At 39.7% G+C, this 22,254-nt stretch overlaps 1 protein-coding gene across 2 annotated transcripts in view; it reads left to right on the forward strand.

Annotated features, from left to right (window-relative positions):
• Positions 1 to 382: 382 nt before the first annotated feature.
• Mctp (multiple C2 domain and transmembrane region protein) overlaps positions 383 to 22,254 on the forward strand; it is a 55,565-nt gene continuing 33,693 nt past the window's right edge. Inside the window, exons 1-2 of one of the 2 annotated variants that reach the window (XM_076793643.1) lie at positions 383 to 569; positions 15,121 to 15,497. In XM_076793643.1, the coding sequence (XP_076649758.1) occupies positions 15,440 to 15,497 (58 nt within the window). In that variant the 5' untranslated portion in view covers positions 383 to 569; positions 15,121 to 15,439. The remainder of the gene's footprint in view (positions 570 to 15,120; positions 15,498 to 22,254) is intronic. The other variant, XM_076793644.1, reaches the window with a different exon arrangement.

Raw genomic sequence — 22,254 nt, forward strand, 5'->3', positions numbered from 1 at the left:
AGCCCTAAGGGCGCACATAACCTCACCCATGATTTTTCTCTAATCTTGATATTCCGCGGGGCTAGGAGAGTCGTGACAATGGTGCATATTCGAGTAATCAAACTAATGGAGGATCGGGAAGGCACGCGTGAATGGGGTAGGAGTTTATTATTCTATTCCTATCATGCACGGGGGCGCGCAACGAACGAGAACCGTTTTCCTCGGATCCATCGCTGCCAGTGTGTCTCCATCTTCTGCAGAGAACCGCGCTCCGCTCGGGTCGATAGAGCCTCTCTCTTTCTCTCTCGCGCAGGCGCAAGCGCAGAACCCTTCGTCTCTTTTGCTACCCCCACCCTGTGCGCCTCGGTGGACGGTGGGGGTAGGAGTAGCCGAGCAAGATGGGGTATCGCGAGTTCTGTCAGTGGCCTCTCGGACACGAAAGCGTCGAGCACGCGGACCGGCGAGCGCTCGTCCATTCTAACCCCCTTTTCATCTGAAACCCCTCGGTTCACCACGATTTCTCACGCGGTAGTGTACGCAACTCGCTTCCGGAGGCTCGATTGCATCGAGTGGCCCGCGTCGATCCCGAGGTAACGTGTTTCCTTTCGATATCTAAATTGCATGCTCGTAGCACGGTGTGAAGTTTTCTTTTTTTTTTTTCTGTGACACTGAGGGATTGAAGGGCATGGTGCCTGTGACACACGAAACACCGCGATTTGTTGGTTAGGGCAGATAGGGTTGATAGGGAACTGGCTCTGCCGCTCGGAAGACCGGAAATGGAGTGTTTCTCGGCTCGTGGATACCACGGATTCGATTTATTCGGTGTGCTCCGATGGAAGGGACACGGTTGTGCTCGTTCGATTATCATTCATAGTTTCCCTCGTAAGTGACGGGAGCATGAAAGATCGAGGAGTAGATTTTTCTAGTTTTTTGAACCAGCAGTGCGACGTGATGTTAATCGAATCTATTGTAGGTGACTTTGGTCGGGGATACTTCTATCAGTGCTGATAACTGTGACAATAAGAGATCATAGTGAACCAGAGGAAATACTTTCGTACGTACACGCTGGGTCTGTTCTACTTCGAACGTGTCACGACAACCGGATATGGATTTAAGGGTGGCAGTGAAAGCATGGGATTTCTATGAATTTTTGTCGGAATTACTTTTGGTCACACGAGACCAGACTTTTCGGGGATGTGAACAGATAGTCTTGAAGTACGAGAGGTTTTTTTTTAGTGCAACTCTCACCCTTATTATTTATTGTACAGTACGCACGTTTCTCAAACTGGCGTGCACGACGACCAAAGAACTAGCGAAGCAATCAACTAAAATTTATATTTTATTTTAAATGTTTTTTTGTACTATATAATTGGCCGACAGAAAGTAAACTTTTTTCCGAACCCGAGAACTTTTCCAACTTTTCGTGTGCTTAATAATTATTCGAATTCTTGTAGAAAATCTAACTTCAACAAAATTTCTCACTTTTTATATGTTCTAATCACTGTGACAGACGAACAATGCTTACACTGTCACAACTGTTAAGAAGTATTATCCAATAAATAATAATAAGAATTTAACGAAAAAAAACAACGCTTGTACTTCAAGGTTATCTGTTTACAAAAAGGCGTAGTTCCCTATATCGAACAGCTGTTCTAAAAAAAATTCTGAAAAATTGTTTGAAGAAGAAGCAGGGGGGATAGCGAATTTTCTTATTTCGAGATAAAAAGCGTCGTCTTCTATCGCAATAAAATTGTACATATTGACAGTCGCTCGGGCCTATCCCCAGCGCGACGGGTCACGAATGACTCAGGCATAGCGTACGGGGAGGGCTAAATCACTGGGGACGATGCGGTCCTTTTCTAAGAACATCGGAACGGAAGTTGATGTACATGTTCTCCATTGACACGCATTTGTGGCGTTTAGTTTGAATGAACAACGAGTAGAAGGTTGCGGAGGCGGTTTGAAAGAACTCGGCGGGGAATTTTAAACGAGTTAGTCGATTGAATACTATGCGAACGTAAATGGCAGTTGGTTAGTGTTTTTCTCCAGCACGTTGACGGTTCGACTGGTGCACTTGACATAGTCGGTGTCGTTATCGGTCGTCTGTATCCGTTTTCCAGTCCCCGTCCACGTCGGATTCGACTTCCGTTGACGGGAACTGTCGCCGCGTAGGCGCCTTTTATCGAATCAACACGCCGCGTAACAAGATTCCCTGTGCAACACACCGGCGACCGAATTTTCTCGAGTTTCTCGATCGATTCTGCCACTTTTGCCGAGATTCCACGGAGTGATTATCACGCGGCTGCAATTCGCATTTCCCGGCTGACGGGCGAGCTACTTTTTCTTCCATCCGATGAATACGTTAAACTGTTCGGCGCAAAAATGCGATCGCAAACAGCCGAGTAATGATAGCGATGAGTTGAGATCATTGAAATTGGCTGTCGAGATTGTGGGTCAGCGCGATACGATTTAGCATCGATTTAACCTAATTACGAGCCGAAGTGATTTTATATTCTTGGGGAAACGGCTGTATCGTGTGTGCGGTTCGAGATCGATTAAATAATTCACGTTTACATTCGTCATGCACGTTAAAGCACAGCAAATTCGATTGTCGATTCAAATTAATATTAAACGTGGTAGGTAATTGGTTGCATTTTCTGAAGTGAAGAATATTTTCGTAGACTCTTCTTGTCGACGTTATGGTTCGAGTAATCTCAATTGATTTTTACAATTTGTAATTCGTTGAATATTTTAGTACTGCTTTGAAAATTTATAAAATGGGGTTGAAAATAAACAGACGTGAACAAATGTGTTAATACAGACATTAAACTAGTAATTAATCGTATACTTGTATATATTGATTTATTAATATATTAATTTCTTCAGAAAAAACAATGTCCATATCAGACTGTAGACTATACTAAATTATAAGTTTTATAATTCAAAGCTAGCTGTGCCACATAACGCAACGAAAATTTATTGTTCAAATTTTGGAAAAGTATAGAGTATATGTTTAATTCATGGCTGATATTTGGGATTGCGTGATAATTTTTACGAACGTCGTCGATAATTCATAGGGTCAAAATTTAAATAATGAGAGGGACTGACCCTTTAATTAATACCGCAATCTCTTCTTCTAATGAATTTATGCAAATTCGTTGACAGGCTGTAGTCCGTAGTAAGTACTGGCATTGAAAAGTGCAAAGGGGATTTAATACGGCAAACAGTTGACTTGACTGGAACGGTTTAATTAGTTCGGTACTTCGAAAGCAAATTTGATCTGCACAGAGATCGCTCGAACAAGTAATGAACAACAATGTAGCGTTATTAACTGTCGAAGTAATAAAATGACGATATATGTATCATATTGTTATTAGATGGAAACGGGACGAATTGATCGATTAAAACTGAAATTAAACTGTTTTCGTCGCAAATGATTCGCGTATGATACGGGACAAGATAACAGGTTCATTAACAGTTAAATGCATCAATGCATTATGCATTTGAATGCATATTTATTTCTGTTCAGTCAATGAAACAGTAATTCTGTTTGTTCTACCACATATTTTTGCAATTAGAACAGTTTTTATGATTTTATTATCAAAATCCTCTTTTTAATGAAAAAACCTCACCGATTCTGAAAGTTCTTTTTAATTTGTTGTATTCTTTCATCAATTATGCTACGTCAGTGCATTGAGAATTTTTATGGAGAATAAACAGTTTCTACAGCAATTATAAGAGGAGAGAGTTACATGCAAATTTATTTTTGCCGATTATTTGAATGCACTGAAAATAACGCAACAGTATATTGAAATTTTTTTTCACGACTTTCCTGTTTCGTACTACGTTTACTTATTTTTGTCGCGAATTCATACTACCCGCAATCTCATCATGCGATAGTGAAGAAGCAGGGACTAAATAAACCGCAGCATTGCAATTATCACTTGAATTATTAACTCGATAATGAACCCTCATTACTGCGACTGCTCAGGTCCAGTGTATTAACATTTGTACACCGGTTTATTTACTGTTTGCGATTAAATGCAAATAATTTTCTATTAACTCAACATGTTGCCTGTTTTGACAATCATCTATAATACTCACATAAATTTTTGGCAAGGTTTCATCGCTAAATCGTGTCGTAAACGAAAATTCACCGATATTCCACTGCAGTTTTCTTTCGATATAAGGCGATGGTTCGGGACCGGCTTTCGCCGTATTTCGGATGAAGAAGTAGAAGAGGGGATAGCGAATTTTCCTTATTTCGAAATAATAATCGTCGTCTTATATCGGAATAAAGTTGTACATAATGACGGCCGCGATGGGTCGCGAATGACAGCTTACGGAAGGTTAAACAAATTCTTAATGGAGGGAGAAAGTGACGACTGGAGGGTAAACACAACTAGGGGGAGGAAGAAAAGCGGTTGTTTTCTTTGTGCGATCGTTGCGCGTCGGTGGCGCCCGAGATTCTTCTGTAAACATGGGGGTGCGAGCACCGTGTATCCATGCGACCTCCATAATTCGAAATAATGTCATAATACTACGCGGAGATGAGCCCTGCCCGTGTTAAAATCGCAGATTAAAACGCTGCCACAGCAATGCCCACAAAAATCACGCGAAATCGGAACAACTGATTTTACAACACAAAAATAAAAAAGGTCTCGTGAATCCTACACAAATTAGAAATGTGGTAAACAAATTCTAAACAATCTAGAAAACAAGTTTGTTAATCACATCGGACAATTTATCTTACGATAAATAATATTTTAACCTCATTTCTTACGAGGCTTTAACCTCAACATTTTCACGGGAAACAATACCGTAGTAGGTTTTTAACAATTCCAATCTGCTGGCTCCCACATTCGTGTCGCGAAAACACAAAATTCCCAGTGGAACCATACAATATTTTATGTAGTGAAAATAAGTGGAAAATGCGGTTCAAATTTGCCACCACACTGCTTTTCGAGATCAGCACGTGAATATGTACGTTTGATTTTACGAGTCCCACTCGTAGTTAGGTATTTAAGCTCAATTTATGCAGTTTGTTTCGAGCTCGTTACTTCGGCTGAATGGGCCAACATTAAGCCATTATGCTGCGTATTTTTCTCCTCTCTCTCTGTCTCTCTCCCTCGCAGTTCCATTTTTATTCGTTTATTAGTTTATTACCGACTATATGGCGCGCATTTGTCGGTAAACACGACTTCATCGTTCAGACATTTATTATTGTGACCTCTGGATTACTATTTCACATATGGGTCCTGAAACAATTGTAAGAAGCAACATTTAGTATTTTCTCTGGAAATCCAATTACAAAACTTCTTTATTTTTCATTATTTTTTTATGGTACTTTCACTATTTGTGGCGTTTTTCCGATTAAATCGACGCTAAACACGATATAATTTTAACTGTATTTAGTGGGGTCATTTATATATTGGACTTAGTTCAAGACTTTACTGTAACTAGATGCTCCGACATTTCTATCAGATTGTTGCGTTACGAAATTTGTTCAACAATCCCTTATGAAAACAGTTTTTATATTTCCAGCGATTATAAAATAAAAATTCTCAGACGGGGCATTGCAGCGCAACGATAAAACAACTTGTCACGGTGACACAAGCGTTACGAGAATTAATCAAATTTTCTCGTTTGCCAATAAAATCGACATCGCGATTGGAGTATGGACAGCTCAAATTTAATTCAAAGAGTCGGAACGAACGGCGTTGAATACGTTCGAGGTTGGAAACCCGCGTGCGCTCATCTGCGAACACCGACACTTTTCGAATAACTCGTACACGCAGAAAAATCGTAAGCGAGAAGTTGGTGCGCGTAGCTCGTTAATTCCTTTCCGGGAATTTAATCTCGCGTGCACGGCTAACGAAGGACTTGAAAAATAAAAAGGGGACGAGAACGATCCGCCGGCGAAAGGAGAATACCGTGCGATACGTAAACTTCGCAACTGTTCCTGAAATTGTTACTATGCACGCACGAAGTTACAGAGGAGAGAGAGTCCATTCTTAATTAACTGGAAAGAAGCCGTTCGCAAATGATGTTACTCCTCAAGAGCATCGTTTTATAGAGGGTGGGGCGAAAATCCCTAGTAGAACCGGTCGGTGTGTGATTCTATAAGGAAGGATAAAAAGAAAATTTGGTATAATATTCTTTCATCCGGAGTGTCGTTTTCGAGAAAATCCAGCTGGAAAATGCAGCGAGTACGCGTGCTATTCGATAGCAATCGTCTGACGCGTCTGAGCATGACCAACTAATTCTACTTCCCGCATATACTGAAGCACGCGATCCCGACGGATCCTGTAATCTCAATTTTCTCGAAAATGAGGCGTCAAACGATAAAATGTTATTCCCCTTTTTCGATTTAACTTTACAGAGTATGTAAAGTAGATATGTAAAATAGATTATATTACAGGGGATTAAAGTAAATGTAGCCACCACGTTAAAAAAAAAGGCACACGATGAATGAAAATTTTCTTCTTTGTACGAGATAATTAAGGACATGGAAACTTCAGTCAGTGTAACTATAAAATAAATTATATTACAGGGGTCAAAGTGAATATAGGCAAACGATAAATAAAAATTTTCTTTCTTCTTGTACCAGATTATTCTGGAAAGAAACTTCAGTTATTATAACTATAAAATGGATTATATTGTAAGGGGTCAAAGTGAATATAGGCAAACGATAAATAAACATTTTCTTTCTTCTTGTACCAGATTGTTCAGGAGAGAAACTTCAGTCATTGTAACTATAAAATAAATTATATTTCAGGGGTCAAAGTGAATATAGGCAAACGATAAATAAAAATTTCTTTCTTGTACCAGATTGTTCAGGAAACTTCAGTTATTATAACTATAAAATGGATTATATTACAGGGGTCAAAGTGAATATAGGCAAACGATAAATAAAAATTTTCTTTCTTCTTGTACCAGATTATTCAGGAGAGAAACTTCAGTGATTGTAACTATAAAATAAATTATATTACAGGGGTCAAAGTGAATATAGGCAAACGATAAATAAAAATTTCTTTCTTGTACCAGATTGTTCAGGAAACTTCAGTTATTATAACTATAAAATGGATTATATTACAGGGGTCAAAGTGAATATAGGCAAACGATAAATAAAAATTTTCTTTCTTCTTGTACCAGATTATTCAGGAGAGAAACTTCAGTGATTGTAACTATAAAATAAATTATATTTCAGGGGTCAAAGTGAATATAGGCAAACGATAAATAAAAATTTTCTTTCTTGTGCCAGATTATTCTGGAAAGAAACTTCAGTTATTATAACTATAAAATGGATTATATTGCAAGGGGTCAAAGTGAATATAGGCAAACGATAAATAAAAATTTTCTTTCTTGTACCAGATTATTCAGGAGAGAAACTTCAGTGATTGTAACTATAAAATGAATTATATTACAAGGGGTTAAAGTGAATATAGGCAACCAATAAAAATGAATCTTTCTTCTTGTAAGAGATAATTAAGGACAATGAAACTTCAGTCACAGCTATGAAATAGATTGTGTGCCAGGGGTCGAGAATGGAATAGATGTTCACGGAAACCGAAATTTAACTGGCAGGTTGTCGGCCGCGGTCTGGAACTCCTCCGCGAGTCATGTGCAATCGGAAGCCTCCATTACTGGAGGATCTCGAGATCAGTCGGATTGCCAACACACAGTGCAACACGTATTACCGGGGAATTTCGTGGGGGATAGGCTGACGAATGAATCGCGGAATTAGCGGTAAGAACGGAATTGTTCGTGATCGATGGGACCGCCGATCGAAGTTTTGAAGGGGACAGAGGCGCGGTTATAGATGACGCGTCCGGACGAAGCGTAATGGAATCGTTGAAGAATGACCCGATCGAGGAACCAGTCGATGGATCACGAAAAGTCGACAGGGAAATTGGCCGGTGATAACCAGACTGCAAAGATAAATTTACAGCGATAAAACAGAAATGAAGAGGGAATAGGTGTTCTATATTAACGCGTAACAGACTTGTCAATCAATTGTGGAAACTCGGAGTTAATTAAAAAATTAATGCACCCGCGCTCCTAAATTTTTAAAATGTTTTCACCGTTTTAGATTTCACATTTCGCAGTCTATTAATCAATTATGTAGTCGCCAATATTCTCTACAATCGTCCCCCAACGTTTTACAAACTAGTGGATTCTTTTTGCATAAACATTGTACGGTTTTTCTTGAAAGAAGACTTTGCAATCGTCTGACACATAACTTTCTGCACGTAATTATTGAAAATGAAATTTCTAATAAATTGAATTTAAGGGGAACTGCGAGTTTAAATTAATTTCATAGTAGTTCGGAGAATTTATATGACAATATCTTTTTTCATATTTTACGAGAGGATACGTCGAATTTTATAGAATATTGTAGCGATAAAGGCTGCTGAAATAAATTCTGGTGCGAGCGTGTTAATCACTTCGCTCGACAGAACTGTACAAACAAACCAACAATTCGCAAGCTGTTCGTTCGATTGAACTATGAAATATTCTTCAATAATTTACACTGTTCGTTCGCCACGATTTGTCAGATTGGAACGTTATAAAACATCTACGGTTTCGGTAGAGAGCCGAGACCTTTCCGAGCCGGAGAACAGCTTCGTTTTTCATTTCGCGTGGACAGGTGAAATGAAACCACGCGCCTGCATGCATTTTCGTGCAGCCGAGATCAAACGGGTTATTGCTTCGGACGTATTGATTTTCTGAAAGTCGAACTTTTCATTATACCTGGTAAAACCTTGGTGAAAACGCTCGCGAAGGTGTCGTCGTGAGCACGTCCCGCGCAATTTCGTTGTCGCGGACACAACAAAAGTTTGCAAGTTGCATTACGCAAGTTCGAGTTTCAGACTTTTAAGCCAGAGTGCCTACACAAAGGGCCTATAGCCAGCTAGAATGCTTTCACGCAGACGTAAAATGTGTACACAGTGGCTGTCGCCCAGAATCGGGTCAAAGACACGTCGTTGAACGGCCGTCCGAGGACAAAAGCTTCCGGTAGCGTTTCAACCCCCAAATGAATAGGGCCTTATCTAGATCTTACTCTGGGACCTTTATTGGCCATTTATTTATTTTGTTTCGTTCTGTAGGACTATCTTAACGGGTGTAGTACAACGGGGAGAGTTTCCACTTTCTCGAAGTGGGAAAAGAGTGAGAACTTCCGGCACCGTTTCAACCCCCGAATAAAATTTATCTTGATTTCGAGGGAACATTTATTCGGCAATTATTCATCTTGTTTCGCACTGTAGGACAATCTTAATGGATGATTTTTAATTGTCTTAAAATAGGAAAAAGAATGAGAGTTTCAACCCCCGAATAAAATTTATCTTGATTTTGAGGGAACATTTATTCGGCAATTATTCATCTTGTTTCGCTCTGTAGGACAATCTTAATGGATGATTTTTAATTGTCTTAAAATAGGAAAAAGAATGAGAGTTTCAACCCCCGAATAAAATTTATCTTGATTTTGAGGGAACATTTATTGGGTAATTGTTCATTCTGTTTCGTTCTGTAGGACTATCTTAATGGTCGAATTTCAACTTTCTCGAAGTGGGAGAAGAGTGAGCACTTCCGGTTGCGTTTCAACCCCCGAACAAAATTTATCTTGATTTCGAGGGAACATTTATTGGGTAATTATTCATCTTGTTTCGTTCTGTAGGACTATCTTAATGGATAATTTTCAATTTTCTTAAAATAGTAAAACATTGAGAGTTTCCGGCAGTGTTTCAACCCCCGAAAAAAATTTATCTTGATTTCGAGGGAACCTTTACTGGATAATTATTTTGCACTGTTCTGTAGGATTATCCTTGCCGAGTGTATTGCCATAGATGAGTTTCAACGTTCGCGAAGAGGGTCAAGAGTAAAAGCTTCCGGTGGGGCTTCGACCCTCAAATGAATAAAACCTTATCTTGATCTTACCGGGACATTTTTTTAATGTTCATTAATTTTACGTCAATCTGTCTTAATGGGTATAATATGATGTATAAATTTCGAGACATGAATTTCAACTTTCTCAACCCCCCAATTTACTACAAAAAGGAAGCTTGTGCTATTGTACATTCATTTTGCTTCGTCATGTAGAATTATACTTCAGTGTAATATAATGAACGAATTTCAATTTTCTCTAACAATAAGCGGAAAAATACTGGAAGCTTCCGTCAGCGTTTCCACCCCTAACCTAATAAAGAAAACTGCACAGTTTGTGCTCACCATTTTTGTTTTGCTGTAGAACAATATTAATACGTGTAAATAATAGATAAGTTACAACCCTAATCTAATGAAGAGACGTTTCCACCGCCGTCCTCTAAAGACGAGTTTCTATCTTGCACTATCGCGAATTTATTTATTTGCCCCACGTGACTCGAATTCCCATCGAATAAATAATTCAATGAACAATACACCTGCTAGCAGTGTAAAAAAGATAAGCTAGATAGAAAACTGTAGAAAACTAATCTCCCACAGCGTCTACAGCAATTCTATCGCCCCTCGCTTCCCCCACTGCGGCAGAACCGGGCGAAATTGCCCTAATTAAAACATGCTCCCCCGATATAAACGCCGCGAGAGTTTTAACGATGGCACCGTTTCGTCGCGAGACGATTGTCCGGGGGAACGTGGGTGAAGGATCGAAATTCGAGAAGAGTATCACGCTTCTTTCGAACTTCCACGCTTTAACGACCCCTAAGCGAATTACTCTAAATTGAGAAATTTGCCGAGGCAAGGGTGGAATTCGAGCGTATTGCCGATGAACGTTCTATTATAGACAGCCAGCCCTCAGACGTCTTTCAATTATTCAGTCTTCGTTATTTATTCCTTTGTGCCACCTGATCTCTGCTGAACGCTCGCTCCCCGGATAAGCGAAACAATTGACTTTTAACACTTTTATTTTTTCGAATTGCTGCCACAGAGACTCCCTTTGTGATACTCTTAGCGTGTCGCTTTACGAAAACATGAAATATTATCGATTCGAACGGTTTTACCCCCTCAATCGAGCATTCGCGCGTCTTCAATTTATTTATGGCTGCGCGCATTTGGTGCACGAGGTCGCCAAGGTCTCGGTTAGATCTCGTCATCCGTAGAATGAGCTTTCAATGGCAATCATGCTTCGAGCAGAGGCTGATCAGGTCAATTTGATGGAAAGGTCATTCGTAGATTGGACAGGTTCATGGAAATTCATATGTTTCTACAATGTTTCAGAAAAACAGTCGTATTTTCATTAATTGTTCACGTACGGACAGCAGGGGTTATAAAATGTTCAATTATTAACACACTGTGGATTTCATATATCTGTGACAAGAGTGAATGAATCCAAATTAAAACAGCGAAAACAAGTTGCATAAAAATGGTACGAAAAAGTTACCAAAATTTTGATACCATTACCATTTGTTGCAACGTACCGAGCTCCGAGTTACCGTTTCTTTACAGTATCGTTGATATATCTTCAGCAATAAATCAACGCGCAGCTGTTGCTATCGCAGAAGATTTGCAATAAAGATGGTCCACGGATCTTGATAGGAAAATATTTATGCAGGTTCTTCGGAACGTTTCTAACATCCATCACGAGCACGACTTGCGATAAGAATGTTATGCAGGTACGCTGTTTTAAGACGATTAAAAAGTTTCCTCCGAACCGCGAATTTGATAAATCGCGTTTGTCAAAGAGCAATAATTAAATGCAGATTTTCTTTTACCGTCCAGCTGGAGGGATTCAATTACGTTCTCACGGAGAGGTCTTCGATGAAAGTTGCTTCGAGGAGTGGTCCGCGGACTCGATTGAAACGCGAACGTTTCGCGCGAAGATGTCAATGATTAATCTCGCGGAACAGTGCTTCCGTTAATTGAAATGTCCGGGCGTTCTCGACCGAACGATACATTAACTCCGGGGAAATCTCCGTCAGGAGTATTGATGGCACACACCCAAGGAAAGAGTGAATCGAGTCGCTGTCTGCATTTCTAATTTCGATTTCATCAACAGATTGCAATTTCGATCGATCGGCTAGGCTAGATTTAACGGCGTGATTTAATTAGCAAGAGAAACGTACACGTTCTTTCATCTTTAAACCTTTTATAGTATCTTGTCACCTTTGTTATCAGCGGACAGCGGGTTTTATGCATTTAGGAAAAATGAGTACGGTAAGGGAACCAATTACTGTCCCTATATTAATTATACTTATTTTTAAAGCACAATGAATATTAGAAAAGAGATATTTAATTTTTTTCATTGAAATGAGTAAATATATCTCTTTTTTAATATTCATTGCGCTTTAAAAGTAAGTATAACATAGGCACAGTAATTGGGTCCATTATCCTAGGTGTAATTTAAAACAGTAAAAACATAAGAAAAATTTAAAAATACTGTCATATTGTTTTCAATCTATTAGACATAGTTTGAACGTAAATCAATTTCTATGTCACTCCACTTTGTTACAATGTAGGTAGAACATTTTTATTTTGCATAAGGATCCGCTGTCTAATTATTATAGTGTTTCGTTAAGTTGTTGCAAAGGTTCTCTCTGTCAATTTTGGAAATTCTACGCAGAGAGTTCAATTTTTATTCACCATTTTCATGTAGAAAAACTTACTTTTTCCAACTGCTTCAGAAATTTTTGATTTTGCACAAAGATCCACACAGTCTGGTAACAATCGCATAATAAATATTGAACGTAAATTCGATGGAGAAATTTCAATGTGTTTCACTTCTCCCGAAACGTTTGCAACAGCTTTTCCGTATGTAGTCCTTCAATGTTTATGACGTTTTCAATGTTACAATTATGTATACCACAAACAACACTAGATGGTTCTCTATTGTATGTGCACATTAGTTCCCCACCATGTTTTGCAATCTGATACCATGTGACACAAACTTGGAAACATAATAGAGGATTCCCGTCAACATACGCAGACCTGTAATTGTCGATTATACCCCGCAGACGTAACTTATAGTTCATCCACCGATCAATAACACTATAAGTCTGACAACTCCTCCTTACCACGCTCTCGACGACACTTGAACTTCACTGACTTTTCATCGTTCCTGCCATTGCATTGACTGGAAGTCAAAGTGACTCGTTGCTCTTTGCTCTTTGTAGTTGTCACACGTTCACAGCCAACTATACCCATAGCAAATGTCATACATCTTCGATCAACGAGACAATCATCGTGACACACACGCACACACATTGCAACATTCTTTTACTCGATTCGGTTAATTACATGAACACGATTAGATACAGAGTGATTCACTCGACTCGAACAAAACGTGGTACTGTAAATTTATGTACAGAGCGTCCCAAAAATGTTGTACCTCCTCGAAACGGTTCCTGAGGTTATTCTAAGTGACTTTTTCCTTTGCGAAAATGTTCTACGCGGCTTCGTTGACGAGTTATTAGCGAAAAACGCGGACCAATCGGAGTTCATTACCAGATGAGGGGAGGGAGCATGAATTGAGGGGAAACGCGTCACGTGACCGGGCCGCGGTGGAAGAGTGGGGAGTAGCGCGGTAGAAGGGGAAGTTAGAGTGGGGGGCAACGTTAGAACGTTGGCATTGGCCGAGCCGGAATCCGTCTGCTGTAGCCGCGCTCTGATTGGTCCGTGTTTTTCGTTCATAACTCCGGAACGAAGCCGCGAAGAACATTTTCGTAAAGGGAAAAGTTATTTCGAATGACCTTAGGAATCACCCCTTTCAAGGAAACACAAACATTTTTGGGACACCCTGTGTAACGCGATCAGGAAATTGTTTAAAAATATTGTATATATTTATCTTTTTGGTAGTAGTGTTTTTAAACAGTTTTTCGATTGCGTTATACGGGAGTTTTATTTTACAGTGTTTGTTTCCTCATCCACACACTTTGCATACAAGTCTTCGTATACTCAGCTCACAATTAATTATGTCTCTTTTAGCTTGCCACTGACAGTTTATCTTTTTCCCCGATGTATCTCTTGCTTGTGTAACTTCACATATTTAATGGCTATTATCCTTTGTTTGTTCAGAATTTCATCGTTTAACATGTTAACATGTTTTGCATAGACAGCATCTGTTTCTGTTATTCCTTCGTAGCGGAGATGAAAATTTACTATTACGTATTGTTTGCTAGTTTTTACTTTAGATAATTAGTTATTACAATACAGTTTTTATTTCTGTTAAATATTACTTTCTCGTTGGAAAAAGAAAGGTTTACTCAATGCTCGAAGTCTTATAATTTGCATTTTAAATATTTTACGTATATGTAAATAATTGTTTGCGAATATATCATAGCTTTACCAAGAAAACTGGAGGTCTCCTGTTTATTGTTTACTCTTATAATCAATTACCTGTGGAAACCTCAAGTTCGCTTGGTAAACATACATGCGTTGGTTATTGTGTTTCCAAATTTTCTTTCATCCTCTTTTGAATCACTCTGTACACAGGACGTCCCGCAACCGGTGGATCGAACCAAATAATAGGAAACATTCAATTATGTTTATCTACCTGCTGTATTTGCAGTGATCGTTAAACTGTGGATTTTTACTGTGGACCTTGCGTATACTAGCAAAATTATAGCAAAAATTAGATTTTATTTGATTTCTAATAAAATTTTCAACTTGAACTTGCAACCTTTTCCTTATTCTGATTTTTACAAAATTTACACAGGTGAATGAGAATTTGCATAAAAATTCACGTTTATTTTAATCACATTTATCTATTCAAATATCGTGAAATTTAGTTTTATCATTTGGGTATGAAATGCAAATTTATTCTGCCGAATGTTACATTTTCAGCGAACAGATTAATTCAAGTTGGCAAACATTTGTATGCATTTATGCCAAAACTGAATAGATTAAATGCAGAACAGGAAAAGCATTTAAAGAATTTGAAAACAGTTGTATTATTTCCAACTCACTGAAATGATTAGAAACGGAAATAAACGTGTGCTCTTGTGTATTGCAATTGACGCGTAAAATTTTGATTTAGCATAAAGATCCACAGTCTAATCATCGCGATTAGGTTCGTACAATCGGTTGCGGGGCTGTTTTCGCAAAAGAGCGACCAAATGAAATCGTGCGAAAAGGGGAAACACGAGAAAACCAAACGAAATATAAATGATCATGCATTCTCTCACGATTGTTTCATCTATATCATGGCAGCTCTGTCTCTCGGTCTCATCGGGAATCGCGAAAGCCGACACAGAAAATGATCCAGCCGGTGTGAACGGTTGATCGAGGAGTGTCGGGGGAAGGATCGACGTCGAAGGATTCGATCGACGGGTTGGAAGCCCCCCATGGAAATCACGAATATGCGGCCGCTGATCGATGCGCCTTAGGGTTCATTAATCCCTCCCCCAACCCCCTAATCATCACGACGAAATCATGCTGCCGGCATGCGGCAGACTGGCGCACTTCAAGAAGAGATTAAAGGCCCGCGAGCTGCAGCATCGAAAAACGATCTGCGTGCAAGGCGGATAAGATGAGCAAGAGCGTCGAGCTACTCGCTGGGTCGGAGGACAGTGAACAAATAGCAGTGGGTGAGTTTCCCAGCCTAAACGACGTATAGCGATCAATCTGCCCGAAAACGCGGTCCAAATTCGCCAGAAAACAAGTCTCCCCTTCGTGAAATCCGATCACGTTAACGCCTCGAGAAATCTGCAAAGTACGCTATTTGTGAAAAATTTGTTTGCAACATTCTTTTATTCGTGAAACTTTTATCAGCATATTGGGGACAATTTTCTGATTAAAATGAGTACAAACACGATATAGTTCGGATCGTATTTACTTGTTCAATTCGCGATTCGGTGGAACCTCGATTATCCGAACCGGTGCGAAGATATCTGAATACAGAAACAGTACAATCTAAAGCAATCCGTGTACGATACAATTTGTTGTACAAATTAGTGCAGATTTAATAGAGCACTGTTGCTAGGTAACTATAAGTTTGTATCAGCTTTTTTGGGCAAATTAATCACTCTGCGAAGCTCAACGAGGTTTCTATACGTACCACTTCTTCCGGATTCCCCGAGAAGCCAGTCATCGGCTAATGGTACACGTGTCCTCTCGTGTAAACTCGCTTTATCGAGCGAGAAACACGGTCCACCATGCTTTTACGTGTTGTTGTTCCCTTTTCTCTTTTTTTGATGTTGCGTCTTTCCCCGGGTGTGCAGAGTACCTGAGGTTGTTCAGTGTGTCTGATACCTTGCGAGGTGTGCGACAAAGTTTCCGCCTTTGGTCTTCGCTAATTGTAGCATTAGGGGATCATTTTCTCCTGGTAAATTGTGGATTATCCTATACATTTGTGTACTGTTTAGTCTCCTAGGGAGATTTGGAGTAGGAGAATTTATTACAGTAAGTTTTGACAGTTTTGAAACTTTGGGGGTTCTGGAAGCTTTAACTGACTCGAGGGACTTGAAAGACTTCAAAGCATTTTTTTAAAGCTCCTGAATTCTGAAACCGGGAAAGCTTGTAGAATTTAAAATATTTGGAATATCTTGAACATTTTGTCATGGAAATTTTGAAAACCTTGAAAGATTTGTAATCTTTGGAAGACCTATACGTTGTCAAAATTTTGAATCGTTAGAAGTTAGAAAGTCCTGAAAGCTCGAGTGTTTTAAATATTTGAAAGACCTGAAAGCTCAAGTGTTTGAAATATTTGAAAGACCTGAGAGCTTCAAGTGTTTTAAAAATTTGAAAGTCCTGAAAGCCTAGACCATTTGCAAAGTTATGGCACGTTGGAAAGCCTTGGAGGCCTCTGAAGTTCTGAAAGCTCCGAGAATCTGAAAAATTGGAAAGTTCTGAAAGCCCAGACTGCAAAGTTACAGCAATCTAGGAAACCTTGAGAGTTCTCTGTTGCTACTGTCGAAAGCTCTGAAGGTCGTCATAATTATACGACTCCAATAATGACGGAACAGTCTAGGTGTTCAAGGTTGGCGCATAACAATTGACCAAATTAATTTCCCGGAGGGCAAAATCGCGACCTCCAGATATTATCATTGGAATTCAGTCAGCGTGTCGGAGAAAACTGATAACAATTCATCTGTCTTGCTGTGTCCGCTGTACCATACAGCTAAAGGGAAAACGAGCAACATCATCCCTCAACGCGGTGTCACGTGTTGTATAAAGTGTCAGATAATATTCACAAACTGTGGTCAATGAAGCTTAACGAGACCGTATTGGCGATGATTGTTGTTAAATCTGGCTTCACACGGCGATTGCGTAAACCGTTAAATCAGATTCACTATCGCGGATGTTGTTTCGAATCGACGCAGTGCATGCTTCCGAAGTGCTGAATTAACTTCTTTGTTCTTCTTCGCATATTCAGCCCACGCCCCTGCTAATCATTTGAACAACCAATTGTACATTTACACTCGCAACGAATTTTCATTGTGCGACTCAAGTGGCTCAGAAATTCGTAGATGAATCGTCAGAAATTCTCTACTTTTTAATCACATTTTCAGAGACCCTATATATAGCATAGGGCTGCTTTTCATAGGCTCAACCATTTTCTTGCTGAACCAATCATGACCTTGACCTTGACCTTGACCTTGGTCCTTGGTCCTTTCACCGACCTTGTCGGAACAAATCTATTTGTACAATAAACGGTGTTGCCTATGGATCGTTTTGAACTGTTTCCACGTGAATAATGGCGCATCCACATGTCACCGGTTCGGATAATCGAGGTTCTACTGAATCCTGAATTAAACAAGTAAATAAAATGCTAACTGTATCGTGTTTGGACTCATTTTAATCAGAAAAATGTCACAAATGTGCTGATGGAAGTTTCACAAAAAAAGAAATACAAACGAAAAAGTGTAATAAATAAATTGATCACCCCGCGCACATCTCTTTCACACATATCGAGACATTTCTAAATACATTGTACCTGTTGGCTTTTCAGCACGTAATGCTGAACCATCAATTCTTTCCATTCGTTTAATCTCGTTTCGGTAAGCCCCACAGTTTGCTCCACAAGATCCATATTTTCCCAGGTGCTACTCACCTGGCCAAAGATGGTTGTGAGATAAAAGGTGTCCGATTAATTTCGATCCAATCGTCCGAATGATTAATCTCTAGGCCAGAATTCGATCGTGTTACGGGGGTGCTCGTCCTTCCCAACGATCTTGAAATTGAGCATGAATTCTCACTGATTGAACAAGCCCCCCCACTGTTCTCCTTCTAATTTACGCGTTTCGTGCCGGCCGGATGCCGTTCCGGTAACCGCGAGCGCGCGGAAAACGTTCGATCTCGTTAACGGAATCGTTGAAACGAGGAATTCAATCCCGATCGAATTCGAAGCAGCATGCCTCGAGTCGGATCGTTATTCGTGCCCGTGGGACCGGCAGCGAGATTAAACACGGTCCGTTCGAACGGTCGCTGGATTACGCGCGAGTTCGGTCCGACCATTGTCAGTTTACTTATGCCGTTGGTCTCTTACACTTGAACCGACCAGAAACGTGATATTTTCCCGTTTCAAATCATGCGAACCCGACCTTCAACCCTTGTCCCCTTACGTCAACTTCCAACACTCATTTCTGAAAGCATCCTTGCCTCTTGAACCCATTATCAGAAATAATCACGCTCCTCAGAAACGGTCGCAGTCAGCCATTTTTGCTGTACATTAACCCTTTCGAATTGTTAAAGAAAATCATTCGGCCCACTTTTAACCGTTTGCACTCGAAGCTGTTTTAACTCCAAAACGAAACATTTCTTCCGACCCAGAATATTTCCTTTTTATATATATATGTTTCATGTTATACATACGAAGATGGTGCAATTTACTAGTACAACACCGAGATGTTTAGCAATTTATTAAATACAAACAAATTTAGTAATGTAAAAAATATTTTGAATGAAGACACAACAATTTTTAGTGGAGCCTTACAGTCGTCATTCGAGTGCTAAGGGTTAAAAAGGTTACTCTATCGTAGAGGGGTGTACGGGTATTATTTGGGGGTGTATTTTCTGCTAGAATATAAAAATTGTATTATTTCGTTGGGATCGGTCGGGAGGACTTTCCGGTTTGGCTGCTTGAATTGGCTAGAGCAGGACGTCGAATTTGGTGCGTTACTTTTGAAAAACAATTGGAGCAAAGCCAGCTTCCTCCTGCCCAATGTCCCCGTAATAAAAGTCCAGCCGTTCCCCACGGGTTTTACGGCTGGAGCAGACTAAACAACCTTCGTATTTCTCCGCGGGGACACGAAAATATATAGCCAGGATTCTCGAACGATGGCTGCCCCTTCATCTCCGCCGAATAACAGCTTCCCTTTGAGTTACGGGCATCCGAACGACCGATAACACCTGCGATCATACTCCGGTAATAAATTATTACCTCAAACGGTTTAATTCGTTCCCTGAATCTCGCTTAACCTTTGGACCGTGCTGTCCAACCCCTACGATTTTAATGAAAAATATTTTTAAAAAATTTCGATTGCTCCGAATCGCGGGGAAAATATTGGACACTGCTTTTTGCAACATTTTTATCCGTTTTATCGCTGTGACTTTTCAAAAAGGTGCGAATATCACTGGAAATTTGCAGAAAATATTAACAGCGTCTGTGATTGCTGCAGAACATTTTTTATTTTTACGAAAGCATATTTAATAAATACTTTCCAGCAATTTCAAATGTGAATATGAGGTTGAAAGCGCGGTGGCTTTGAAAAGCATCGATTCCAAATGAATGAAATTCGTCCTAAACGAATTAAATTCACAATTTAATAACGTCCACTTGTTAGTAATAAACGGACGAGTCCGACTGGATTTCATCTGAAATTTGAGGAATGATCGATTAGATCGTCATGGGTGTTGAATAAAATGTGGACATAATGTCGAACGGGAATTCAGGACACGAGGTAATAAAAGCTTCATGCACGCTCCTCTTTGACCTTGTTTCGAAGCTTCTTAGTTCGCGTCAGATGTTCACTAACGCCAGGATTCATTCGCTCTAATTACTTATTTTTCATATCTTATTTTTCATGCTAGACTGTGAATCTTTGTGCAAAATAAAAATTGTCCGGATCTTTTTCGTATTTGGAGGATGATGACACTCGATTACGACTTTGCCGTTCCATCGCGGACCAGCACTTACCATAGCCCATGGGAATTAACTTAAAGCAATATCCTGAAATGGCGGAATTGCATGCCGCAATAGTTTCCCTCGTGAATCGATGCGTCGAGGACGTTTCCGGGGAGTCTGGCCGAAATCTAATAAACCTAAGACGCGTGGTCATTTCCTCCCTTTCCGGGTGTCCTGCCTCCTGTCATGATCATCTCGATCGACCCCCATCAGCTGACTATGTAACTTCCCAAAAATCTATCTGTTCCCGTCAGCGAAAATGTTTTCGCCCTAATCCCCCCGATCCAATCAACCACTTGTTGATGTCAAAACTCCACTTACTTTAATTGGACAATCCTTCTCCACATTTTTAAAGTTTATTTATTTGATTGTTTACATTGTTAATCTTCCACCTAAATATTTTCTGAAATTCATTTTCTTGCACCCAGTTCACAACACTCTCCAGAGGTAAAACTTTTCTATAACACTGTTGCAATCATTGCAATTATTTTATCCAATATTTTGACTTATACATTGCGTGTGTCTATATATTTTTTATTTCTGCCCATGGTTTTGTTACGCTAAATTATGCTCGTACGTGGCTTATGCTTCTGTTGAAGTTCAGATTTTCTATTTTCTATTCTCCGAAATGAAAAAGGAACGTTTCCAGGAATTAAAAGAATTTCCCAGAAATTTGATAAAATTGAAAACTTTTGACCATCCCAGAAAGTTGTATGTTTCAAGTTTCCCTGCGAAGAGGGGGGCCAAAGTCTGCAAAACGAAATTAGAAAGAACACAAAGATTAGGGACACTCGATACTCCCGTTGAAAGGATATCGATGTACGATGGGGGTGGACGGGAGTTAGGGGAGCGTTGTAGGGAAAATAGGAGTGAACGATGGAAGTGAAAAGAATATACAAGGGAAACGCTTTACACGTGCTTCTTCAAGTATTACACACACAAGGCCGCGCGTTATGGAAATCTAAACGGCGTTCCATGCGTACAAGCACAATGACGCCATGCGCGTCAATGGGGAAAATGGATGGTCCATGGTGGATAGCGGGGACAAAGAATTTTGTTCAGTTGAATTTTCTTTGCCCGAGGATGCGCTCCTCTGATAGTGCACTTCGCCCGGAGCACCACATTAACAGGTCTATAAAGAATTCCACTTTTGTTTGTATCTTCGTTTCTGAACGGACTTTGTTCAGTATTAGTATTTTTAGTATTAGTAATTTGTACTACAGTCGAGGTATTAATATTTTTGAAGTCGCAGAAATCCTGCAAATCTTGAAAGCCTTGAAACCTTTGGAATTCCTACAGACTTTGAAAGTTTTGTAAACGATAAAAATCCTGTTTTATACAAGCGCGATGCAGTCACGAGAATGGCACAGGTCACTCGTCGAGATGCATGATTCAATGCCAAAAATTCAAATAAAGTTTAACGAGCTTTGGACTTGATTCAATATTCTGGAGGGTCCTGGATGAAGTATCCCAATTTCATTTATATTAGATGAGCCGCATTCGTGACCCTCGCGATTAATGATCGTAACGTTGTTTTAGGTTACTAGTCACCTGTAGCATCAAGTAAATGTACGGAGATTCATGGGGATTATTGTTTGGTTGTTTGTAAATAAAAGAAAAACAAATGCAGTTATTTTTGCTCGGTTCTTTAAGAATTTTTCGAAATTTCGGACGGGAGTGATTGATAGGTTGTTCGTGGTCATCAATTTTCGTTCTTCTCTGGCTGTGACGTGATTGATGTTCGGACTGCTGATCATTCATCCATCATTTTATCTGATAAATGTTCGCGTTCAGTTTACTAATAAACAGTTGACTTTCGATTTAACCCTTAGACTGTACACGTTTTTACAGTATAAGGGTTAAAATTGGAATGACCTTCACAGTATAAGGGTTAAAATTAGAATCACCTTTACAGTATAAGGGTTAAAATTAGTATGAAAAGGCATGCAATTCAAATGCACGCTCAAAGTTCTTCAGTGATCGGACGAACAGGAACGTAACATGCTCAACTGAAAACTGTACGTGTCGCATAGTAATGAAAATGAAGCGAGAAGCACAAGGGGAGGGGAAAAACAGTAAAATAGGGGGAAAAAATACGGCACAGCCTCTATCGCTTGTAATCATTCCGCAGGACGTCGTAAATGTGTCGAGTCGATGCCGGAAGTAAGACCTACATCCACATAGCAATTTCCTAAATACATAGAATGGTGTTCCGAGCC

Source organism: Halictus rubicundus, chromosome 9 (genome assembly GCF_050948215.1).
Source record: "Halictus rubicundus isolate RS-2024b chromosome 9, iyHalRubi1_principal, whole genome shotgun sequence".
In the NCBI taxonomy this organism is placed as follows: domain Eukaryota; kingdom Metazoa; phylum Arthropoda; class Insecta; order Hymenoptera; family Halictidae; genus Halictus; species Halictus rubicundus.